The sequence below is a fragment of the Candoia aspera genome, chromosome 1 (assembly GCF_035149785.1).
Source record: "Candoia aspera isolate rCanAsp1 chromosome 1, rCanAsp1.hap2, whole genome shotgun sequence".
NCBI lineage: Eukaryota > Metazoa > Chordata > Lepidosauria > Squamata > Boidae > Candoia > Candoia aspera.
In genome coordinates, this window is record NC_086153.1 from 52,117,538 (window position 1) to 52,144,087 (window position 26,550).

Below are 26,550 nucleotides of genomic sequence, written 5' to 3' on the forward strand. Positions count from 1 at the left end.
AAACCATTGGGACTTGGTGCTTTTCCCAATTTTGTTCTTTTTATGGCTCCGGCTATTTCAAAAGTAGTTAAAGGATTATTCAATATTGCTTCTGTGTCTGTGAAAGTTTTGGTAAATCTTGTTTATTCAAATATTCATCTATCTTCTACAAGAAGATGAAACTTCTTGTTTCTTATACAAGTTAGAGAAAAACTATAAAATGCTTTCTTAATCTTCTCATTGTCCAATAATTCCACATTTCCTTCTTGAATCTTTAATATCATTTTCTTCTCTCTTTCTTTCCTCAGTTTATATGCTAGCCATCTTCCTGGTTTATTAGCAAATTCAAAATGTTTCTGTTTAGCATATTTCAACTTTGCTTCTATTTCTTTCACAGTCAACATTGACAATTGCTGATGTAGTAACTTAAGTTGGTACACAATATTGTTCTCTGTCAGTTTTTTCTGTAGCTCAGTTTCTTTCAGCTTAATCTGATCCAAAACTGTAACTTTTGTTGAGATTTCTTCTTAAGACTGCAGTTATGATAGATAAAATGCCCCCTCATAACCACTTTACTAGTACCCCAAACATAAAATGCCCCCTCATAACCACTTTACTAGTATCCCAAACAGTTTTCAGATCTATTTCATTGTTCAAGTTAATATTAAAAAAATTAATTTCCTCTTACAATCCTCCACAATCTTTTCTTTTTGTAGAATTAATTCATTCAGTCTCCATCTATATGCCCTAAATGTTTTCTTCATTGTCATACTTACAGGATTATGATCAGAAAAAGTCTTTGGTAAAATATCCACTTTAGAAACTTTATTCACCAAGTCCCTTGAAATCCAATTCTTGAAAAATTCTTGAAAAAGATTTATGTTTCTCAGAAAAAAAAGTATAATCCTTTGCCAGTCCATTTTTGTATCTCCAAGAGTCCACCAATGCCAAATTGTCCATCAGATCAAAAACGGATTTTGGTAATTTCCCTTGTTTAATTTTAATTTGTTTCTCAGATGTTCTGTCAATCAGTGGGGAAATAACTCCATTCCAGTCCCACATTAAACACCGACTTTGATCTAAAAAAGATGACAATTCATTCAAAAGTTGCATTAAGAAATTGCTTTTATCTTCACTTGGTACATATATTCCCACAATAATAGATTTAAGTCCATAAAGTTCCACTTCAACTGCTATATATCTACCATGCTCATCAGCTAATAATAAATGTGGTTTTAAATGTGGTTTAACATATAATACAAGACCATTAATTTTCTTCAAACCTGCTGAAATAAATTCTTGTCCCAAATTTTTATTTATCAAATATTTTGCATCTTTTCTCCCTGTATGAGTTTCTTGTAGATATCTTGTTTCATTTTTTTCAAATAATGAAAAAAAATTCTTCTTTTTTGAGGGGCATTTGCCCCATTTATATTCCATGTAAGACAGTCCATGGAATATAAACAACCCACCAAAGTCTTTGGATGTAGCACCCATCTCTTCATCTTGTATTGTGGAATCCATTTGTTTAGTTCCAGATGCAACCTTTTCAGTTGCATCCTGCTCCAACTTAGTTCCATGCTTGACAAGGAAATCTTTGGTTTAGGGATTAAAGTTAGTCTAAACCTTTGTTGTTGGTAAGTAAAACTTACCCCTTCCAGTTTTTCCCAACAAAAGGGAATCCCATTCTTTTTCAGAACATCAGTTAAGAAAGTATATTCTTTTCTCTTTCTTAAAATTCTCACAGGAATTTCTTTCAGTACAATTATATCCACTTTGTCAATATTAAGTTTAGAGACAAAGTTACCTTGTAGGACCAATTCTGTTGTTTTCCTCCTAGCAAACTAGACCAGAACATCTCTTGGCTTGTTATTCATAGTTGTGTACCTTGAGTTAATGTGAAAGACTTTTTCTATTTCTTCCATCATTTTGTCATCCTCCCATTCAATTAAAACTGATTTTTTTAATAGTTTATAATTGAGGGCTTGGTGCCTTTATTTCAGTACAAATTCTAATAAGATAATCTTGATGTTTTCCGTTTTTATGCTTTTGGGTGACATTCTGTTTCCAGGCCTGAAAGATGCAGACATATTTTGCTACACAAATTAATATCTTCATTTCAGTTTCTCAGTTAAAACTATTTTTAAAATTACGAAGTACCTGTCCTTAAGCATAGCACTGTAATTGTTTACACGTTGGGCTATATCCCGACATAATCATTCTTCAGGTTTAAAATAATTGAACACCTTAATCTCAATTATTTCAGTAGGGCTACCAGGACTGCTGCTGGCATACAAGGTGCCCTTGTGCAGAACTCCACTTAGTGCCCCCCACTTTTTAAAAAAATATTCAAAATTTATTAAATATTGCACTTGCTTCCAGCTGTGCACCTGTGCACTTGCCTGCCATTCAAACATTTTTTTCAGTTGCAGCTGGTCCCTCCCCTCGTGTGGCAGCCTCGTGCAGTACACAGTTTGCACATCAGATTGCAGCGGTCCTGAGGACTACTATAAGCTTAAGTAAGTTAGGGGATCTATTATATACTTTTACATAGGGAACCAGATTCTTAGCAACAAATTGTGCGTTACTATAGAACTCAGTATCATCATTCCCTAAAAATGAACTTGCAAGCAAATGTCCGCCAATTAACATTTGTAGGCTAGACTATTATAATTAGCTCTGCCTTACTACAACAGTAAAATGAGACTAGGAAACATGATCAACCCCAATAAAAACATTACTGTATATGTATCAATTTTCATATACCTTGCATACTATTTTAAGATTACTAGTGTTTAGCTGATAAAAACTGGTTTACCAGTTCTGTTTGAGAATTAATATTGAAAACAACAACAACAACAACAATGTGGATAAATAAGTAACGGCCTGGCAAAAGATTATTGTTCCTGAGACATTACATTGTGACTCTGTTATTTATTTTATTTTGTTCCCAAAATTAGTTGATATCTTAGCAATTTGGACTGTAATCTTACTGGAAAGTATAAGAAATGTGCTATAGCTAAACAAGGTCTGATCAATGCCTGCATAAAAGACCACCTAGGAATTTGCTGCCATGAGTTCTAAGATGAAAAAAAGGCAAGAGAAAACAAAAATAATAAAAAGGAATCCATTCTCCTGCAGGATTCTTGCAGGACAAAAAGTGGTTTTAATATCTATGTAGGTATTGTGCTTAATTTCAAACACTGTTAGAGATAACTAAAATAAATTTGCAAGAAAAATGTGTCATAGTAAATATAATTCAAGAAGTAAGTGAGGTGTGAGCTTATAACTAGATACATATCTCTACTCACTGTAGGTAATGGAAAACAAACAGAATACGACAGACATACTGGGGAAACCCTGGTGGAGGGGATAGATCAAAAGTTTCCACAAGACGTAGAGCAGATATTTGAAAAAGAAGAAATTGTTCAGCTGGATCAATCAAAAGAAGAAAGAAGCATTTTGACAGAGACTGGAATTGTGGTTAATATGGAAAACAAGGATGTTCCTGAGGGTGACAGAAGCTTGCCAAATGTGGATATAGTCTTTGGATCAGTTGATTCGGAAACTAAAAAAGACTTCATTACAGGTAACTTTCATAGTAGCTTACTTGTTTCTTTATACAGAAGTAGCATATAAAAGTAGCTGTAAGATTGTAATTAAGAAAATGACTTTTTAAAAAAATATGTTCATTACTAGAGAGACATCGTCTTCTGCATGTAAACTTTTAAAGAGACAAATGCCTTAGAGGGATAAATGTTGCTACCATGAGTCAGGTTATATCAAAGCCACAGAGGTATTTGGTTTCAAGATAGCAGATTATGACAACCTAGTCAGTGTGGTTTATAAGCCATGGTTGATGGTTTAGGGTACAGACTTAAGCACTAATAGTGTATTCAACAAAATTTAGTTAAGCAAACAATAGCTAGGGACAAAGTACAAACTCAGCAATGGAAACAAAGCACTGTTTTTCTTTAAATCGTGCTAGGAGTCCATTGTACTTACCTCATGAAACACTATATTTCAAAATTAATAGACTGATTATGTGCCCTCAAGTTGTTGTTGACTCCTAGTGACCCCATGGATAGATTTTCTCCCAGACAATCTGTCATTGACCTGGTCCTTCAGGTCTTCCAACGGTGCACTCATAGCCTTGCTGCTGGTCATCCTCTTCTTCTCTTCCCTTCCATCTCTCCCAGCAATACTCTCTTCTCCAGAGAGTTAGGTCTTTGCATAATGTGTCTAAAGTAGGGTAATTTGAGCCTAGCATTTCAAAATGTCTAAACAAAAACATTGCTAAGTCATACTAAGACCGCAGTTCTGAAACTTCTACTAGAGGATAAGTTCCAGCAAACTGAATGGATTTGTTTTTGAGTAAACGTTCTAAGGATTCTTGTCTGTCAGGCTGAAATCGAATATAAACTTAGATACAATTCTAGTCAAACAACTGATTCAAAGAGTCCACTGAAGTCTATTCAAAAATCAGTTCAATGAGGGACAGGCAATCAATGTCTCCTTTGGTGTTAGTAAATTACCATTTCTAGAATCCCTCACTATCCATTCTGATGAAACTGTAAAGCTACAATGTCCAGATCAGGGGTACAATTAAAGTAAGCATTAAGCAAAGACAAACAGTGTAATTATAACTTCAAAAGAGGTAGCCTTATTTCAAAGTTCCAAGAAAATAATGGAATCTAGTGAGAGTTACATGCTAATATATGTATTATTCATTATGTCATAAGCTTTCTTGGTCTAGAAATTGATTTATCAGTTGCATAAAGTTATTTTCAGCTGGCCTGCATTTTTAAAAATATAGTGGAACTGTATAATTGCAAGGCATTTCAGTAGGATCCAAGAATTCTTAAAACATAGTTCATGGAAGAGAGATCTGGAGACATAGCTGAAGAAAGCTAGCAGAGAGTGGATACGAAGTCATGTATATTCTTTTGTAGGATATAGAAAAAGGTATCATGATTAAATGTAAGTTTACAGTTATTTCTCTAAAGTTATATTGAGCAGTATAAGGAGATTCTGAATTTTAGGAATTTGTCTCCGGGAGACTAGAATGAGGGGATGACATTTCTTGTGGACAACCCCTTGTATTTTTTAGATGAAATTTGTAAACAGACCCTGAATACAGTTCAGTGTCCTGGGTGTTGGTCTTTTAAGCTGATTCCCTGTTGAGAGTTGTATTGTTTCTGCAGAAATACTTAATTAGCTTTTTATCAAATTGGATTGTGAAAATGCAGTGTCAAGTAGTTTTACTGACAATGTAGATGTTTGGACTGTTAGACCGTTTTGATACCTTAGAATGCTAGGAGGTTGAACCAGTGGTCTTAAATGGTCCCTTTCAGCTCTATGATTCTATGAGATCTGTAAATCATGTTATTTGCTTAAAACATATACTTCTTTTGATTCATTTAGTATAATTGCTGGCTGTGGTTTCCATATTGTATGATTTTTTTCCCCACATTAAAGTTTGCAGTAGGCTGCTTTACTTAGCCGCTATGGAGTTTTCTCCAAATGTTGTACTTGAACAATAAAACCGTACTTTGAGATCACTATAGTGTGGTGGCAGAAGAACATGTGCAGGCCATGCTTCCTCCTTTTTTTTCCCCATGTCTGCACACACATATGAATATAGAAAAAATAGAATTAAATGTGGGACGTAAAGAGTAGCTTATGAATTGTGGTCCTACTGTTTTCTGTTTTTAAAATCTACCTGTAGGCACTTTAGAAGAAAAGCTTTGAAATGAGCAGGGGTACAGAGCACTTCTAGCAGCCACACTCAAGTAGCTGCTTAAGAAGGTGTTTCCAGCTATCTCACCCTGTATGTGTATACACAGTCCCTGCTTTGTTTTCCTCAATAAAGTGAAGTAAGCTGCATGAGCCTGTAAAAAGATGTGGCTGTTTTAATGATTTCTTAAAAAAAGGGTATTTCATGCTTGTTGCTATGCTTTCCGTAGCATCTTTCAAAGATGTGGACAGCCCTAGCATATACATACATGTGCACCCTGCCACAGAAATATTTTATGTGTCTGATGAAGTGGACTGTATTTATGAAAACTTATGCCACAAGATTTTGGTTTGCTTCTACATACTAATATGATTATTACTCATAGCTGTGTTGAGATGCCCCAAAACTATTGTTCAATATTGTTCAAAATTATTGAACAATATTGTTCAAAAATATTGTTCAATAAAGATAATTTCGTTAAAATCTTTGTTTTAATATAAGGTCAAATGAATGCTAAGGATGAGGCAATGCAAGAAGATAGTAATCTATCAGAAGGAAACTGTGCTGCTCCCTACATTCTTTCTATCTTGGATGGTGTAGTCCTGTCAGCCAAAGAAAATATGCAACCCATCACAGAAATTGTAAGTATTTTATCTTTCCTGGTATATAGTAGATTTAAAAGCCAAAACTAATTCCCATATGCTTTAATAGAATTTGCTTCCATGTAACTGTAGCACTGCAGAATTAAAATACACACAGTATTTGCAGCCTAGTCTGAACACTGTTGAAATAGTATTACTGGCACTTAAGTCTTTGACAAAAATTATAAACATGTAGGGGAGAAAAGCAAAGTATAGTGGGGCATTTTTAGTTTTAAAATGCTGTAGGAAAATAGCTACTTATGTAACACAACTTGGTATTTTGTTAAAAATTCGATTTCGGAAACTGCTTCTGTTGGTCTGTGTATATAGCTTACTGGGTTTTTAAGCACATGTTTGAGAACCCCCAACTAGTTTTGCCTTCTTATATGGGGCTCAGTAGATCTGAGCTCCGAATATTGGAACCCTGAGATTGCCTGTAAGTTCCGTTCCCCTATCTTGTTTGCTACATAATAAGGAAAATAAATTATATACTTTTCAGGAGCTCAGAAGAGTCCATATAAGTATTGCAGCCATTCCCATATAAGAGATTTTCCCTGTCATCACAGCTTACAAAAAAAACCATCCCCACCCCCAACTCTTTTTACCAAGAGCTAATCTTAACTAACGAATTTACATGCTCTTCCTGCACCCTTCTTCCGGTCAAAAGCTGGCGAAGCTTCTCCGCTTCCGGAACCTTCAATCGTGACTTGCAGGCACGGGCTGATGACGTTGAGGGGTCGTGGTGGGGTCACGGTGAGGTGACGTGTCCCTGTGGAAACAGGAGCGGGGGGGGGGTTGCCGCACCAACGGGCGAGGAGGAGAGCGAGAGGTTCGTCGCAAGCCGGTTTCTCGATGGAATCCATTGTTCCTTCCGGCGGCAGCGGCGCCGCTCTGCTCCTGGGGCCGCTGTCCCGGGGCTATGCTTCCTTTACGGGCCGTCTTTTGTGGGTGAGGAAAGGAAGAGACGGGGGTAATCGAGGGGACCGAAGGGTCTTTTCTCGGGGAGAAGCGGGATAGCCGGTTGCCTTTCGTGGCTGGCCAAATTCCCACGGCTGCGGGCGGGCAAGGACGAGGGGGAAGTATCGACAGGGCGGCGGGGCCTGGTGAAGATTGCTGTTATCACGGTGGTGGAGGGAAACGGAGAAAGCCACTCTGTCGGCGAAGAAATAAGTGGAAGGTGGATCGGGGCTGCTGGGAAAAAAGGATGTGTTGTTGCTTTGGAAATAAATAGTAATTAAAAAAAAGCCCGCATAGTTAAAGCAATGGTGTTCCCTGTAGTAACATATGGCTGCGAGAGCTGGACCATAAGGAAGGCTGAGCGAAGGAAGATCGATGCTTTTGAACTGTGGTGTTGGAGGAAAATTCTGAGAGTGCCTTGGACTGCAAGAAGATCAAACCAGTCCATCCTCCAGGAAATAAAGCCAGACTGCTCACTTGAGGGAATGATATTAAAGGCAAAACTGAAATACTTTGGCCACATAATGAGAAGACAGGACACCCTGGAGAAGATGCTGATGCTAGGGAGAGTGGAAGGCAAAAGGAAGAGGGGTCGACCAAGGGCAAGATGGATGGATGATATTCTAGAGGTGACGGACTCGTCCCTGGGGGAGCTGGGGGTGTTGACGACCGACAGGAAGCTCTGGCGTGGGCTGGTCCATGAAGTCACGAAGAGTCGGAAGCGACTAAACGAATAAACAACAACAACAAAAAAAAGCCAGAACAAAATGCTGGCTTCATACTTTGATTGGTTATGTGCCATCAAGTCATTTTCCACTTCTAGCGACCATATAGATATCCTTCATACTTTAGGATCAGATTTTGTGGCTCTTGGTGGTCCTGTGTAAATGAAAGAAGTGCCGAGGAGATCAAGCAAAGGTGTGGGGTTTTTGGGGGGGGGGGGTAAAAGGATTAAAGAAGTTGAATTCTTACTTGCTTTATCCAAATGCTGAAGGGAGTGAAAATTGTTAGTTAAAGTAGTATCTGTGGTGGTGGTGGAGAATACTTTATATATGAGTATTTTGTTTCTGTGTTGATAATTTAGTTTTAATTATTAATGTTTGAGGAGCCATGTGAGGGAATAAGTTTGATATAACTGTATGTTGACTTCTGATAATCTGGATTGTAAAATGTTTGAAATATACAGTATAGGAAGCTGTCAGAGATTGTAACATTTTTAAGAGTATATATATCCATCTGAAAACATAAAATATAGGGATGTGGAGTTCAGGAGAAAGCACTTTAAATTAGTTTCATCTGTGTTTTCTTCATTATACACTAGCTACAGCATTAACATATTGTTTAAATGTAAACTTGTTTGGCTAGAGCAGTATCTTAAAGGCATGTTGTTTTAGTCTTAAAACAGTGGTAAACTAATTATTTGAGGTACTTTTTAGTAGAATCCTATCATGGAGCAAAAGGATAACATTATAGCAAGTCATTTTTTCTGAGATTATGGATGGGGAAAATAAGGCAAACTTTATGAGCTATGCTAAAAACTATTTGATAGAATATATGCATGTTTTTAAAAGTTAGGTTAATGTATTATGTGCAAAGATGAAAATAATACATTCAAAATCTGTGAAGTATTGGAATTAAATGTGAATCATCAAGAATTATAAACTAGCATGTAATTAGGCTTAACTTGTTACCATTAGCTTCTGGAATTTTTTTTTGGTCTATACTTAGAATACTAAAAATAGTGAAGAATATAAACTAGAATTGTTCTAAACAAATTTAGAGTAGGATAAAATTGCTTGGATTTCTACCCTGTAACTCTTGTTTCAGCTTGAACTTGCTTTCCTGGAGAGAATCTGATGGTTCTGTTGAAATCTGTTATGCTATTCTTCAGATCATTGTATATATACTTAACTCTGGCTTTGTGGTTTTTGGGAATAAGATTATAATGAGATACACAAGTTATGGAATTAATTTGAATCTTCTTTTATGAAATTTGTAGAGTATTTGTAGAAATTTGTCCTGCCATTTCTAAATGTCCATTTAAATTATTTTAAATGTAAAGGCTTACCTTCTTTTTTTTTAAGCTGGTTTCAACACTACCTGAAAACATGCAGCCTGGCCCTGACTTTCATGGATTTCCTTGGGAGCCCATTATTATCACTGCCTTTGCTGGAATTGCTACACTTGCTATTTTCTTCTGGAGAACCTGTCTATCTGTGAGTAAACTTTCATGACCTAGGATGCTAATAAATAGAGCAGTTAACTAATTTTAGCAGTGAGTAATAAATTTTTGCGGATCAGTTGGTGTCCTGTTTTTTATCATTAGAAATAGAGCATAACATTTATTTTATATATGTAAAATGTGATGTTAATAAAAAAGACTTAGCAGGTCATCTTTCCCATTCATCTGAAAAATGTCATATTAATATTTGGCTGCCAGCTTTGTTATTGCTGCTGTTATGGCCAGGTTTCAAACAGTAATTTAACTCATTCAGTTTTGATAATTTGGGCAATGATCTGAATTACCAGGATAAATTGCTGTGACTTGTGTGAGCTTATTATCTGTGGAAACCAATGGTTATAAGGAAGGGAACAATAATATTGAGATTTGTAAAACCATAAGAGTAACTCATGGCTGTTGCTATAAAACAGATTTGGTGATCCTTTGCCTCCAGACGTTGCTGAATAACAGATCCCAGCACGTCCCATCACTTACTGTATAAACTAGAACTGATTGGAATTGAAAATAACAGCCACAGGTTCCCCGCATCTGCCGTAAAATATCTACTATAGTAGTGCAATATAAAGTTGACTTCCCCAAATCATTCTATTTTTAAGAGTTGGGATGACAGCAGAGATTATTTAGCTAATAATTTAATTTGTAAGAATAAAGGAGCAAGATACAGTGTAACATGCTGTGATCCCCCAAATACTTTTTTTTTCCTATGTAGAATTCTTCTCTCTTCTGCTAATCTTTCTCAAATGAGGAACAGTACAGTAAATGTATTACATACCAAAGGTCCTGGGATCTGCAGATAGGACTGGCAAAATCTTCTTAATTGAAACTCAAGAATACCAGTGCTGGTCTGTTGAGGTATAAGGCAGCTTTTTATTTTGTGGGATTAGTTCCCTGGTGCATGGGTTTTCCATAGTACATACTGGATATTTATTTTCTGGTACAGTACAGATCCTTGCCTCACTTAACTTGTATATAGCATAACCCTATGCATATAAGAAGCAAGTTCTATTGACTTTAATTAACTTACTTCAATGTATTTAACTACAGGACTATGCCGTCAGGCTACAGTCCTATACCTACTTAACTGAAAGCAATTGTACATACGATTTTACTCGTAGTCTACGTATTGAATCCTTGGCTTCAACAGATGATTTAACTCAATGCACAGAAAGCATTTTATACTTAAATAGCAGTACTTCAGACAAAAAAAAATACTGATACAAATTATACTGATACAAATTATCAATACAGTTTATAAAGTATATTGAGGTGAAAGAGGTTATCAGTATGCAATATGCTGTTGTTAAAGGTGCTCAGCCTGAAATTACAATGTAGCCAGTGACAAAATGACTTGATGGACAACTGAACTTCAACCTGAGAGAGCAAAATTTGGACCAACCATTTAACCTTCAAAATTCAGGATAGATTGTTTATTGAAAACAATTATACATATACTAATTCTTTATCTTGTTTATTGTAACTTTTGGTTAATTTTCTAATTAAGTTTTAAAATAAAATATATATCACTAAATTGTTCCTACATAAGAATTGAGTAACCAAACTGGTGGCTTGATTTTCCAGTAGGACATTGAACTTGAAGCTTTAATTAGAATCAGCTTACGTGTGTTATGTCACTTGATACTTCTGTTGGAAGCAGTGTGTTTGCTGATACATTGGTCAGCTCTTGGTTTTTGTTGTTGAAATAGTATTAATAAAATGGCTATTTTTTAATAACATTCCATATTATTTTTTGTTTGTAGATTAAGAGTAGAATGTATCAAGGTAAGATTTTTGCCCTTAAATGATGGTACTGTGATTAATTTTGGGAGAGTTACTTGTTTAATATAACTATGAGCTGTTATAAATAATAGAATATGCTGCACTGTCATGTGTACTTAAAGCTATTTCGGCATGATGAGCTTGTGTTCCAATGTCAATGGACATTTAGGATTCCAAAACATCTTTAACTCTGTACTTCTCAAACAGTACTGTCTGGTTTATTTGTATACTTCTACACTGTATTAATGTCATTTGGGGAGAATTCTTATTCTTCTGTAGAGGTTTTTGGACAGCTGAACTGGGAATAGGAGACTAAGAAACATTAATGTAATTGCAGCCTTCTGAGATTGGATATTTATTATTTCCAAAATTCCACTTGTTCTGTCTGCCTCAATCTTTCCAGATAAATTCCTGAATATGTCATGTCTTCAATACCTCACTATAATTTTGGCCTAGTTGATCTCAACTGTGAGAAGTACCTTCCTTTTGACTCTGAAAGAAGGCCCTAGCTGGAGTGTTTATCAGTTTGAAACATTACTGTATTATTAATTTGTAGAGTTTCCCCCCTTCCTCACCAGCATTTTTCAACTAAAAAGACAAACAGATTCAGTACATACATTTAAATGTCATGCTCCAGGGTGGGAAGATGCCTCTTATTATTTCCAGTGATGAAATTAGTGCTGTGGGAGGGGGGTATGTTGGAAATTCATGGGTCAGTTTTTGAGATAAAATAGCAAATAGTCCAGTTCTGCAAGAAACTCTTCTACATTTGTCTTTACTTTCTTTTTTTCTTAGTGACAGAAGCGCAGCTAGTAGAAAAAATTAAGACTCTTCTGAAAGAAAAGACAGAAATACTAGAAAAGTTGTCAGAATATGATCAAAAGGTATATGTGCTGTTTACATGTTTAATTGTGACATAAGGCAAATATACGGAATAAGTATAAATGTCAATCTAATTTAAAATGTATGCATTTATCTACATTTGATTAATGGTGCAAAATTTATAACAACATATAATACTGAGCAGGTAAGTAAGCTGTCATAAAAAAACCATTAAAAGTTAAAACATTAAAATAAAAATACTAGGAACAACCAATCAAGTAACAAAGAAAACTTGTGATTATCAGCCATTATTTGTTGTTTATTACATTATTTTCCCTTTGTGATTAGATAAAGGAAAGGGTAAAGGAAGCTGTGGAGGAAGGCCAGAAAGAAAATACAAATCTTGCGGAGGAAATTGCAAAGCTTAAGGTATGTAGGAATGATTTTTGGTTTTGTATTAAAGAATTCAAATTCAGTTCAATTAAATTGATACAATGTATGTTATAGGACACAAATAATCTTCTGGATAAAAAGATGAAAAACTTAAACACCATGCTAGAAGTGGAGAGAAAGCATGGTTTGAAGAAACAGGAAGAAGTAAGTAACTTTTCTTATTTGCCAAAGAGAGTTTAATCAGTCTTTGGAATCCATAAGGAAGAAAAATGTCACAACTTTTGTTGCTCCTGGTTCTACTCTGTCCTGAAACCTAATATTCTGACATTTATTGAAATTCATGTATATTATTCTGATTATACTGATTTCACAGTCTGCTTTTGTACTGTGGTATATTCTTTTACTACTCTTTGTGGAGGATAAGATAAGAATTTTATAAATGCTTCCTTTTTGTTCTTTGCAGATTCTTGATTTGCTGCAGGAATACTGTATACATTTTGCTAAAGCATAGTATATTTAATGTTTACATAATATATTTTAGTATGAAAAGTGCTTGTTGGAATTTACGTAAATCTTTATCATAGTCCTGTTAAGTAGGCATAGTAGGTGCTGTGAGTGAGGGTAAGAAAGTAGTGCCCTGCTTGTCTGATGCTATTGCTAGTGAAAAGTAATATCCACAAGCATCCCAATGCTCTGTACAGTATTAACTATGTTATCATTTTTATGCTGAGAGTAGTCAGTTCTTATGCATAACTGGTAAGCCTTTTTTTTGAGGAACAAAGGATTCTCTTTCTAAAATGATCCACACTGGGGATTTATAGCTGGTTTTGATTGCCTGATACAAACTAGTAAGTAATTGGGTTGGTATTAACCTGAAGGCTTGCTTTACTCTTCAAAAACTTATGTGCATAAATATCTTTGCAAATCTTTTATTGCATTAACTCAAATTGACTTCAGGTTTGAAGTCAATTTACATGACAGTTTTTTATTTCTATTTGTGTAGATTATGGAAGCACAGAAGTCTTTGGAGAAACTCCAGGAAGTCATTACTTTGCATTCTGTAGAGCTTTCTGAGGTAAAGTATCTGGATCTTCAACTTAAAGCAGCTTTTATGACTATTAAAAGCAAGATCTAAAAACTAAAAGTTTGGGCAAATAAAATTCTTGCATAATCTGTGCTTGGGAATATGAATTTTTCAAGATTTGTATCTCAGATGTGAAATTATTGACACAGGTTCTGATAGCTCTTAATGAAGCTAAATTAAGTGAAGAAAAAGTGAAGTCTGAACTGCATCGTATGCAAGAAGAGAATATAAGATTGAAGAAGAGTAAGGAGCAAGTGAGTTGTGCTTATTCAATTCTTTAAAAATTGCCTCTTGAATATACTAGCCTGCATGTTAGGTTTGGTGAAGACTTGAACGTTACATATTTTATGGAGAACACAAGTAATACCATAAGGCAATTAAGAAAAGGTGACATTGGATGGTAATTGAGCAGTGTTGAGGAAGAATACCTTGGATATAGGGGAATGTTGTGCAGACATCATGTCCCAGTAACTAAAGGAATATTGTGATCAGAGGCAAACCACTTTGGAGAACTGCAGTTAAAGGAGTACATTGTTTTCTAATGCCAGCTTGATGTTTCTTTAAATAACTAATAGGTACTTTAAGAATGCTTTTGCCATCACACACAGACACAAAACACCAAAAATGTCTTTCTTATATCCATTATTTTCCTCTGGTTAGTTTATTACATGATGTATTGTTTATATCCACAAACGTTCAACAAGTGGACATGCGTGTGTTTTGTTCTTTCCCATTCAGTCATGTCCGATTCTTGGGGACTGTCCGGACAAGTCCCTACAGTCTTCTTGGCAAGGTTTTTCAGAAGTGGTTTGCCATTGCCTCCTTTCTAGGGCTGAGAGAAAGTGACTGGCCCAAGGTCACCCAGCTGGCTTTGTGCCTAAGGCAGGACTAGAACTTACGGTCTCCTGGTTTCTAGCCTGATGCCTTAACCACTACACCATACTGGCTCTCTACATTCATGTGTACACGTCCATAAATATGAATGAAAGAGAACCATTTCAAATTTGTGATTTTCATTTTAAGTTATGTGAATATTTAGATGCCTGTGGTAGTTCACCTGAGCACTTCATGTGAACCTTGTAGGACTACCTTGAAAGATACATTTTAATAAGATTTTAACTCATTTTTTTAGCTGCTGCAAGAAGCAGAGGGCTGGAGTGAAAGGCATGCGGAACTCAGTGAACAGATCAAGTTATATCAGAAGTCTCAGAAAGATATTGAAGAAGCACTTGCCTATAAGGAAAATGAAATTGAGGTGAATTCAGTTTAACAGTACAGTTGCTTGTTCTGTGATTGCATCACTACATTACTGTACCAAGTACTCTAGTCCTTTTGGCTAAATTTTGGCTTTTTGCTGCTGCTTTAGGTTTTGACTAATTGCATTATTCAGCTGAAGCAACTTGATGCAGATTCTGAGTCCGAAGGAAAGAGGGAGGAAGGAAATGACCTGGCCAATGGAGAAATCTCAGGTGCCTAAAACTCAGATGATAGACTTCTGATGTGATAACTGCACAAGGCCCAATTTTGAGCAATAGTTAAAAGAGTAGTGGAGCCTAACAGTGTGTAATCAAATCTTACAATGATGGTAGTGATTTTTAGTTAAAGGGAAGAACTTGCTCGATACAATTTCTGCCTTGCCTTGAGTTCCTTATGTTAATTGCTTCTGATATTCATCATTTCACTTCTATGTGATATGTCTGTTAGGGCAAAAACAACCACCTTGGTTCAAAAAAGTGTTTTCAAGTTGTTAAAGAAATTACTTTTCTCTTGGGCCATCAGATCTACAGTCATATTTGCCATTGGGTAGGAGCATGTCTTGTTCTCAGAATTCCAAATCTGCCCATCATTCCCCAAAAGAATGAGGACACAAATGGAGCGCATCTTGTATTATACCACATACTTAATCTATTTTATTTATTATACTGAACTACCCCAGTCATGAGAATCTGGGTGGCCTACAAAGATAAAAGCAAAATGAAAGAAAATAAAATCACCTAATAAAAATGATAAAATAATTGTTAAGTGCATTTCTTACATTCTAGTTTGCAATGTAATTCGCTAGATAACTGGTTTGAATTTATATTGCCATACTCCTTTCTTGCCTTAGTAGCAATGTTTAATTTGTATGATAATACTTCATTGGCTCAAACTGGAACTTTATAAGAAATTATTGTGAGCTCCCTTTTAAAAATATTTTCATATTATACACAATGAAATAATTTCTTTCTTTCCTTAGATTCCAGGAATGAAAAGATGAAGACTCAGATTAAACAGATGATGGATGTTTCAAGGGTATATAACACATTGATTTACCTAAACGATTTGACTCATGTTTATATTATAGCATGGTTCATAACTTGCTATAATATAATTAAGTTAATAAACCTTTTGCAGGTAAAAACAACATTATCTATCATTGAAGAAGAAAGAGATCACTTACGTTCCAAATTAAATGATGAAGTAGCAGCAAGACATGAATTAGAAGGTGTGTTCAGCAAATTAATAATTTATTGTTTTAACTGAAGTATTGTATCAGTTATGTCTGCTTCATTCTGGAGACAGAAAAAGTCTATCCTGCTTTTAGATTTTGATTTTCCTCTTAAAAGTTCATACATTTTTGTGACAATGGAAGTTATAGCTGTTAGCTTAGATCTCTCTCAGTCTTGACTTCATACCCAGTAACGCAGAAGGATGCAACCCTTACTGGACAGCAGTTTTGAGAGTGGGAGTCCAAACATAGGGAGGGCAACAGGTTGTCTACCATAGCGCTAACTATATGCTGCTGCTTTTTCAAATTCTCAGGTTTTCAAGTATGTCTTGCCTGCTCATTTATATCCTATCAGTATAAAATTTTTGAGGGGATGCCTTTGAGTCAAAGGCATTCCCCCCCCCGCCCCGAAAGTTATAGGATATAAATGAGCAGGTAAGACATACTTGAAAACCTGAGAATTTGAAAAAGCAGCAGCATATAGTTAGCGCTATGGTAGACAACCTGTTGCCCTCCCTATGTTTGGACTCCCACTCTCAAAACTGCTGTCCAGTAAGGGTTGCATCCTTCTGCGTTACTGGGTATGAAGTCAAGACTGAAGTTTTTGACTCCTGGCCACTGCCTGGACAAGTCCCTGCAGTTTTCTTGGCAAGGTTTCCCAGAAGTGGTTTGCCATTGCCTGCTTCCTAGGGCTGAGAGAGAGTGACTGGCCCAAGGTCACCCAGCTGGCTTTGTGCCTAAGGCGGGACTAGAACTCACAGTCTCCCAGTTTCTAGCCTGATGCATTAACCATTACACCAGACCGGCTCTTCAAACTAGAAAATGGGCCTAGTAAAAGGAACGGCTGTGCATCAGCGAATGTTACTTTTTTTTTGGTCTACTTTAGGATGTGCAGGTGTGCACCCTGCCTGATACAAGCTTCATCTTGCTCTCAGCTCTCTTCCTCATTCCCCTCATCCATATTTTACTTCTGTGAGCAGCTGTCTTTTTTTATCTGCTCCAAAGCTGCTTCGCTCTGAGTAGTGTTTTGCATTGCTACATCAACACAGATAATAAGAGTTAGAAGTATTACTCTCATGAATGCAATAATACTATGTAGATTTGTTATATTGCAGAGCAAATCAAGAAGCTGGAGCATGATTCATGTTCCTTACAGACAGTAAAATCTCAGCTAGAAAGTGAGTGTAAAGTGCTGCAACAGAAAGTAGAGATTCTCAATGAACTTTATCAGCAGAAAGAGATGGCACTTCAAAAGTAAGTATTTTTAAATCATTATCATATTTTAGGCCATATGGCCTAAAATATAGTATAAAATTATTACATTTTCCCCTCCAGCTAATTTCACTCTATTTTGATACAATTATATTCTGTCCTCCTAAGTAGCTTGCAGCCAGCCTTGAGCTCTGAGAAGAAAAGTAGCTATAAATAAGTAAAAATGTGATCCCCCTCAATGTAAAGATCAACTCTCACCTTCTAGCTCAGCAGTTTTCAGCTGGTGGCATGAGTGATGAGGTTTAGGTATACTTGCTAGCAGTCCTTGAAAAATGGAGAAGACAGCGCTGTAGTATAATAAGAGAACAAGCACTCCCCAGTCCTGTGCTCACCCTACTTAAATATTTACTTATCCTTTGAAAAGCTATTTACATTTGGCTAACCTGCAGGGTGAACTGTTTCTAAAATTAATACCTTCAGTAGAATTCTTACACATTATTGCTACAAAAGGACAGTTAGTAGTATCAAGAGAAAAGGAGCCCAATGAGGCAGTAAGAAAGAATTGCTAGGTTTGCCTTCAGTATGTTTCATTAAGGAAACACAATGCCTTGTATATGAAACCCAAAACTTATCCATACTGCAAATGTTATTCCATTTAAACAGGGTTGGATTTTTAGGCTAGTGGGTTTCTTTAAGCACTGTACTTTTGCCTTCTCTTCAGTGACAGTCACAGCTCTGAAGCTTTGTTGTGGAGGTTTCAGCTTTCTAAAGTTGAGGTCTTCTCTTAAGGGATGCATTGGTGTTTTAAAGGAGCTTGTCTCTGCTGCCTTTCTCTGCAGGAAGGTAGAGTGCCAGCACATCTTATAATCCCAAATGAGGAAGGGGCACTCTTCCTCCTTCCTTAGCTGGAGACTATACTCTTGTATCTCTTCCTTCAAAGTTACTTTGGCTTTCTCCCCACCTCCTCTCCTCTGGTTGCTTGCTTTTTGGTACTGACAGTTGAATGCTGCCAAACGGAACATAACTTGGTTATACTTCATTATGCCTCCTTTTATCTTGTCCTAGGAAATTGACACAAGAAGAGTATGAACGTCAAGAGAAAGAGCAGAAGCTCTCTGCTGCAGATGAAAAGGCAGTCCTGGCTGTTGAAGAAGTGAAAATTTACAAGTAATTCTAACACGTAAAGAGTTGGGGACTTTTGATTTTGAGGGAGAGCATTATGAATAGAAGTAACTTTTCATCTTCTTTAACAGGCAGAGGATTCAGGAAATGGAGGAAGAATTGCAAAAAACAGAGCGGTCTTATAAAAATCAGGTCTGGAGCTATTTCAAGATATTCTGAAAAAGTAAATTTTAGATATAAGCTGATGTGCAAATTAAAACAAAACATTTTTCTTTTATTGTTTTAAGATTGCTACTCATGAGAAGAAGGCCCATGACAATTGGGTAAGCCTGTGCTTTTTCTTTTAAGAATCATATTTCAGCTTTGAATATTTTGTTGCATTGAAGTTATTCACTGTAAGCTCTTAATATTCTTGAACAGCTGTTCTGGCAGAGTATCTTTAGGTTTCAGGTGGTATTTACCTAACAGTTTCTGATTTATATACTTTGTCTTACAGCTCATAGCACGTTCTGCAGAGAGGGCGTTAGTTGAAGAAAAAAGGGAAGCTGCCAGCTTGAGACAAAAGTATGTTCTGTGCATGTGATCACTGTCTCTAAGAGACACCACTGAGAAAGAACTTTTTTTTTAAGTAGCTGGAATTCCCTCAAGAATGTTTTTTTTTTTTCTTATTAGATACATAGAGGTAAATCAAAAAATAGCTGCACTTCAGAGACCAATAATTGTGAAACCAACTGCAGGACGGCCAGACCAAACTCTGCCTCGCAGAGGTATATTTTTTCCCATGTGTTTAAAGTCTCAGAGTTAGCATTTTAGAAGAGGAAATACTGTAGATACTTTGCCACATTTCCTGTGCATTATTTCTACTATATAACAGGTCCATTAAGTCGGGATGGATCTTTTGGGCCTTCACCTGTGAGTGGTGGAGCTCCTTCTCCACCACTGATGATGGAAGCCCCTGGACGACCTCTTTCTGCCAATCCAAGAGATGGGTCAAGAGGTGAACTTAGTAAGCAAACCTTTTTTAATAATTATTTTGCAGCAAGACTCTAATATTTATCTTCTAAACAGATGTATTTTAAAAAAACAACTCTATGGAGTTAACAATAGTACAGGTAGTCCTTGTTTAGTGACTGCAATTGGGACTGGCAACTTGGTTGTTAAGTGAAGTGGTCGCTAAGTGAAAAACCATGTCACTGCAACTATGCTTACAATTTTATTTCAGCTTTCCTTTGCTTTACAGTGTCAGAAGGATACAATCCCATACAGCTGGGTGAGCCCAAAAGGCGGGGAAGATTTCTGGAACTCAACTCACAAGGAAGCAGGGTAAAAGGGCAAATCTTTTATCCCTTTTTCCCCACTCCCCCACCTTTTTGGAATGCTCACCCTTGTGCTGGGATAATTAGCAAGAAGAGAATTAATATTTGTATTTACACTCATTAGAGAGGAAGGGATTACAACAGAGTAAGCCGGCACACAATGGGGAATACACATTGAAAGCGAGGCACTAGCACCAGCACTAGGGGGAACCTGCTTAGGAGGCAAAAGAAAGCCTTTAGTGTGAAACTGATTGGGGTCTTGTCAATTTCAGGCAGTCTCTGCAAATTAAGGTGAAGGAGCTGAGCTTGTTTAGCTTGCCATTAGCCCTTTTTAGGGAAGTGCTGTGCTGTAGAGAAAAGCAGCTCAGGAAGAGATAGCTTGTTTAGGCAATCTCTCTGCCCTGCAAGGCGGGGAGGGAGAAAAAAAAACAGGTCAGGCATAGGACAGCACATACTGACTGACTGTAATGGTGAACATGTGACTGAGAGAGACACTGCAAAGGTTGTAAATGCGTGCATTGGTCACAGACTTACTTCTTCATCACTGTCATAATTGCGAATGGTCACTAAACAAGGACTACCTGTATAACTTTGGGCAACATCCAATATTATGATAATGGGCTGCCACTTGCACAGTGGGATTTACTCATTTTTTTCTTTTCCGTCTACTCCTCTTGAGGATATCCCCAGTCTCCTCAAGTGGACTTAGGGAACTTTGGCAAAAGCAGATCTTGTTCCACCAATGGTATCTGTTTTGTTGGACAGACCTGTTTATTAATTCTTCATTTCTGTTACTGTCACTCTTTCCATTATGTTATCATCACCGTTGTATCTTGGATGAGGGCCTTTGGAGATTCCAATATCACTTGCTGTTAACTTATATTATCAAGTTTTCAATAAAAGTGGCAGCATTTTATGAATAACAAATTTATCATTCACCAGAAAAAAAATAATACATATTGCTTTTGGTTAGGTTTATATTATTTATACCCTAGTTAGAACTAGAAAACCTTCTGCACTTTGGTTACCAAAGGGCTGCATTAAACATTTATAATATATGTTTCTTTGTATCCACATGGATCAGAAAATGGTTGAAAACATTAGTCATTGAAGTAGAAGTAGTCAACCATGCCAGAGAGCACCTGTAACTTTCTAGGAATTACTTTGTATCTAACCATTTCCACATACATTTAAATATTTATGTATGGGAAATGCAGACCTGCAGCCATTTTTTGACTTTTCTTGTTTGTTTGTTTGTTCATTCATTCATTCAATTATATGGCCACCCACTTGCCAGACAACTCTAGGCAGTTAAAAACATCAAATACAAAGGAAAATTGTTTATTGTAATTTTATACTGTATATTTTATGATTGTTGTTTTAATTGATTATTGTAAACTGCCCAGAGTCTCCTGATGGGAGGAGATGGGTGGGGACAAATTGGGTAAACAAACAAATAAAAATGATAAAATACACTTCTAGGGGCCAGACACACAACTTATCCCTGGGTTGTCCTGGGCCAGCATCTGGGAGAAGATCTAGATCTTCAGGGTCTTTTTAAAGGCTGGCAGAGTCAAGGCCAACCACATTTGGGATGGGGGTGGGGAGGCTGTTCCATCTGGCAGGTGCTGTGACAGAGGTGTCATGCCTCCTGGTCCCATACCATGACACTGTTTAATTTATGAGACCTGGTGTGTGCAAACCCTTTTGGATCTTAAAGGACATACAGAGGTAAAGGGAGACAAGTGTTCCTGCGAATATCCAGGCCCTGTGTCATGAAGGGCTTTGTAGGTGATTGCCACCACTTTGAATTACACCTGGAACTCCAGTGGTAACTACTGCAGCTCACAAAGTGATGATATTAAATAGGCATACCAAGATGCACCCATGGTGCATAAACTCTGTGAATTCAGCTTATTTTAAGTTAGTCCACATCTTAGTGTGATGTATTAATCAAGAAACTGGGTTGATTCAGTTTGTTTTATTATGACTAAATCGTAATTTGACGGAGCTAGCTCAAAGCCGAAAGGACAGCTAGTGGCCGACGGTGCTGGTGGTGAACGGCGAATCCGATGTTCTAAGGATCAACACACCATTGGAACCTGGAATGTAAGATCTATGAGCCAGGGCAAATTGGATGTGGTTGTTGGTGAGATGTCAAGATTAAAGATAGACATTTTGGGCATCAGTGAACTGAAATGGACTGGAATGGGCCACTTCACATCAAATGACCACCAGATCTACTACTGTGGACAAGAGGACCACAGAAGAAATGGAGTAGCCTTCATAATTAATAGTAAAGTGGCTAAAGCAGTGCTTGGATACAATCCAAAAAACAATAGAATGATCTCAATTCGAATCCAGGGCAAGCCATCTAACATCACAGTGATCCAAATATACGCCCCAACCACAGATGCTGAAGAAGCTGAAGTAGAGCAGTTCTATGAGGATCTGCAGCACCTACTGGACAACACGCCTAAAAGAGATGTTATTTTCATCATAGGAGACTGGAATGCTAAGGTGGGCAGTCAAATGACACCTGGAATTATAGGTAAGCATGGCCTGGGAGAACAAAACGAAGCAGGACATAGGCTGATAGAATTTTGCCAAGACAATTCACTCTGCATAACAAACACTCCCGTCCAACAACCTAAGAGACGGCTTTATACATGGACTTCACCAGATGAACAACACCAAAATCAGATTGACTACATCCTTTGCAGCCAAAGGTGGCAGACATCTATACAGTCGGTAAAAACAAGACCTGGAGCTGACTGTAGTTCAGATCGCGAACTACTTCTTGCACAATTTAGGATCAGCCTAAAGAGATTAGGGAAGACCCACATATCAGCTAGATATGAGCTCGCTAATATCCCTAAGGAATATGCAGTGGAGGTGAAGAATCGATTTATGGGACTGGACTTAGTAGATAGGGTCCCGGAAGAACTATGGACAGAAGTTCGCAACATTGTTCAGGAGGCGGCAACAAAATACATCCCAAAGAAAGAGAAAACCAAGAAGGCAAAGTGGCTGTCTGCTGAGACACTAGAAGTAGCCCAAGAAAGAAGGAAAGCAAAAGGCAAGAGTGATAGGGGGAGATATGCCCAATTAAATGCAAAATTCCAGAGGTTAGCCAGAAGAGATCAGGAATTATTTTTAAACAAGCAATGCTCGGAAGTGGAAGAAGACAATAGAATAGGAAGGACAAGAGGCCTCTTCCAGAAAATTAGAAACATCAGAGGTAAATTCCAGGCCAAAATGGGTATGATCAAAAACAAAGATGGCAAGGACCTAACAGAAGAAGAAGAGATCAAGAAAAGGTGGCAAGAATATATGGAAGACCTGTATAGGAAGGATAACAATATCGGGGATAGCTTTGACGGTGTCGTCAGTGAGCTAGAGCCAGACCTCCTGAAGAGTGAGGTTGAATGGGCCTTAAGAAGCATCGCTAATAACAAGGCAGCAGGAGATGACGGCATCCCAGCTGAACTGTTCAAAATCTTGCAAGATGATGCTGTCAAGGTAATGCATGCTATATGCCAGCAAATTTGGAAAACACAGGAATGCCCATCAGATTGGAAAGAATCAACTTATATCCCCATACCAAAAAAGGGAAACACTAAAGAATGTTCAAACTATCAAACGGTGGCACTCATTTCACATGCCAGTAAGGTAATGCTCAAGATCCTGCAAGGTAAACTTCAGCAATTCGTGGAGCGAGAATTGCCAGATGCACAAGCTGGGTTTAGAAAAAGCAGAGGAACTAGGGACCAAATTGCCAATATCCGCTGGATAATGGAAAAAGCCAGGGAGTTTCAGAAAAACATCTATTTCTGTTTTATTGACTATTCTAAAGCCTTTGACTGTGTGGACCATAACAAATTGTGGCAAGTTCTTAGTGGTATGGGGATACCAAGTCATCTTGTATGCCTCCTGAAGAATCTGTATAACGACCAAGTAGCAACAGTAAAAACAAACCACGGAACAACAGACTGGTTTAAGATTGGGAAAGGAGTACGGCAGGGTTGTATACTCTCACCCTACCTATTCAACTTGTACGCAGAACACATCATGTGACATGCTGGGCTTGAGGAATCCAAGGCTGGGGTTAAAATTGCTGGAAGAAACATTAACAATCTCAGATATGCAGATGATACCACTTTGATGGCTGAAAGCGAAGAGGAACTGAGGAGCCTTATGATCAAGGTGAAAGAAGAAAGTGCAAAAGCTGGTTTGCAGCTAAACCTCAAAAAAAGCAAGATTATGGCAACCAACTTGATTGATAACTGGCAAATAGAGGGAGAAAATGTAGAAGCAGTGAAAGACTTTGTATTTCTAGGTGCGAAGATTACTGCAGATGCTGACTGCAGTCAGGAAATCAGAAGACGTTTAATCCTTGGGAGAAGAGCAATGACCAATCTCGATAAAATAGTTAAGAGCAGAGACATCACACTGACAACAAAGGCCCACATAGTTAAAGCAATGGTGTTCCCCGTAGTAACATATGGCTGCGAGAGCTGGACCATAAGGAAGGCTGAGAGAAGGAAGATCGATGCTTTGGAACTGTGGTGTTGGAGGAAAATTCTGAGAGTGCCTTGGACTGCAAGAAGATCAAACCAGTCCATCCTCCAGGAAATAAAGCCAGACTGCTCACTTGAGGGAATGATATTAAAGGCAAAACTGAAATACTTTGGCCACATAATGAGAAGACAGGACACCCTGGAGAAGATGCTGATGCTAGGGAGAGTGGAAGGCAAAAGGAAGAGGGGCCGACCAAGGGCAAGGTGGATGGATGATATTCTAGAGGTGACGGACTCGTCCCTGGGGGAGCTGGGGGTGTTGACGACCAACAGGAAGTTCTGGCGTGGGCTGATCCATGCAGTCACAAAGAGTCGGATGCGACTGAACGAATAAACAACAACAACAAAATTGTAATTGGATTTGCATATTGTACTGAACTGAAAATAGACAGACTGTGGCATAGCACATGGGTGATCAACCTGAGGCCCTGAGCCTTTTGCTGGTCCTCAGTGTACCTCTGACCACAGTTGCTGAAAATTAATGATGTCCTTCCATTTTGAGCTCAGAAACTAAAAAAGTATAGTGTCAGACTGAAAGTAAACTGAACATAGCAGGCTCTTCTCAAAATTCAGAATAAAATCAGGAAATTTTTGGCACTATCCATTTTGCATCACCATCATCCTGGTTACCTGAAAAATATTAAGCATTCCTCCCAACGATCAAAAAGCTGCTCACCTTTGGCTTAGCACAACATATGGATCCACCCAGTGTGACAGATGCTTTTCCTGAATTGTTAAATTCAGTAACTAAATCAAATGGTTCTTGTGTTTCTTCCTCAAGCTGAGTCAAGATAAGAACTGGGGAGGAGGTACTTAGAATCACTATAGCTTAAAAAAAAACTAAGCATGATAATTCTGTTTACTGAACTTGTGTGTAATGATTGCCTACCCTAACAAAACCAGACTCACAAGTAGAGGCCTAATGATATCTGATTTATTAAAGAATAGTATGCAAATACAGAGAAAGCTGAGAATGAGCAAAAGCGCGCCAAACACAAACTAAAAACCCTCGGTGCGAACGTAATCCCTCCCCTCGCCCAGACCGTTTCAAATTCCCCACCGCAGGTGCTGGTGACAATTTCTGCTGATGTCCTGGGAAGAAAACCTTGAACACACGAAATAACCCAAACACATTCCAATCCAGCTGAATACAGAAAACATCCCAGGAGACCGATTCCTCCTCCCCTCCCAACCGAAACACGCATCAGCAAAATGACATGCAAAACGTTACGATGCAGCGGTAACATTGGAACGATGAACATGACATTGTGTGAGAAATAACTTTGCCTAGGATTCTTCCAATGCTAAATCATAAACGACCTTTACAGAAATACTTAGCTATACCTTGTATGCAGAACTTCCTACCTCAAAGTTTAGGCTGTTTCCCTGTCATGCTATATTAACTCATTGATTTTTAATTCAGATATTACGCTTTTTCTTGCTGAATTCAGTCAAATACCTATGTGCTAGTGATGAATCCTTTTATAATATCTTTTACATTTTACTTTGAACAGCTCGTGTATAAAAGGAAAAAATGGGCTCTAGCTTTTTATATATTTATTTAAATTCATATTCTACATTTTCTTTATGAACTCAAGGTGGTGTACATAATGCTCCCTCTTTCATTTTATTCATACAGCAATCTTACGAAATAGTTTGTGCATGACCAACGGTCAGGGATTGGGGGTTGCTGTCCAAAGTATCTGGAGAGTACCATGTTGCTATTGAGTGGCAAAATAACAATCTGTTTACCAAGCTGCATTGTAATCCTCCTTCAGATACTATGACTGATGGCCCTCCAGTCCTAAAAAGGCATTCTGAGCTATCGGGAAGAATGTCTGCTCCAGGTAAGAATGGCAAGAAACTCCATCTACATTCTGGAAGCATAGCATCTTTTTTCAAGCAATGTTAAACGTCTAATTTTCTTCTTCCAGATCTTGGTCCTACTGTAGCAACACTGATCAACTGTGGGCCAAGAACATCTTCTCCTTCATCTGCAATTCTTGATGGAATGGTAAGTAAGGGAGGGGGTGCTATTTCTTTGGGTGAGATGACACTCTGGGCAGAATCTTTGTTTCGTTATCTCAAAGATGCCACATCATTCCTTACTTATGTATCAACTTCTGTTTTGTCTGTCATCCCCTCTTTATATTGCTGGGGGGGGGGGCAGGAAGCAAAACTCTACCAGTACTTCTGTAATT

The 26,550-nt window shown here is 37.6% G+C and overlaps 1 protein-coding gene across 2 annotated transcripts in view; it reads left to right on the forward strand.

Moving 5' to 3' along the window:
- Positions 1-26,550, forward strand: part of MIA3 (MIA SH3 domain ER export factor 3) — a 43,867-nt gene that overhangs the window by 15,299 nt on the left and 2,018 nt on the right. Inside the window, exons 5-26 of one of the 2 annotated variants that reach the window (XM_063303902.1) lie at positions 3,296-3,568; positions 6,218-6,357; positions 9,399-9,530; positions 11,314-11,335; positions 12,128-12,216; positions 12,503-12,583; positions 12,662-12,751; positions 13,551-13,622; positions 13,781-13,885; positions 14,764-14,886; positions 14,998-15,100; positions 15,868-15,923; positions 16,026-16,116; positions 17,235-17,373; positions 18,397-18,498; positions 18,585-18,645; positions 18,741-18,776; positions 18,950-19,017; positions 19,126-19,220; positions 19,328-19,459; positions 26,128-26,196; positions 26,284-26,363. In XM_063303902.1, the coding sequence (XP_063159972.1) occupies positions 3,296-3,568; positions 6,218-6,357; positions 9,399-9,530; positions 11,314-11,335; positions 12,128-12,216; positions 12,503-12,583; positions 12,662-12,751; positions 13,551-13,622; positions 13,781-13,885; positions 14,764-14,886; positions 14,998-15,100; positions 15,868-15,923; positions 16,026-16,116; positions 17,235-17,373; positions 18,397-18,498; positions 18,585-18,645; positions 18,741-18,776; positions 18,950-19,017; positions 19,126-19,220; positions 19,328-19,459; positions 26,128-26,196; positions 26,284-26,363 (2,159 nt within the window). Of the gene's footprint in view, positions 1-3,295; positions 3,569-6,217; positions 6,358-9,398; positions 9,531-11,313; positions 11,336-12,127; positions 12,217-12,502; positions 12,584-12,661; positions 12,752-13,550; positions 13,623-13,780; positions 13,886-14,763; positions 14,887-14,997; positions 15,101-15,867; positions 15,924-16,025; positions 16,117-17,234; positions 17,374-18,396; positions 18,500-18,584; positions 18,646-18,740; positions 18,777-18,949; positions 19,018-19,125; positions 19,221-19,327; positions 19,460-26,127; positions 26,197-26,283; positions 26,364-26,550 lie in introns of those variants that run through there. The other variant, XM_063303911.1, reaches the window with a different exon arrangement.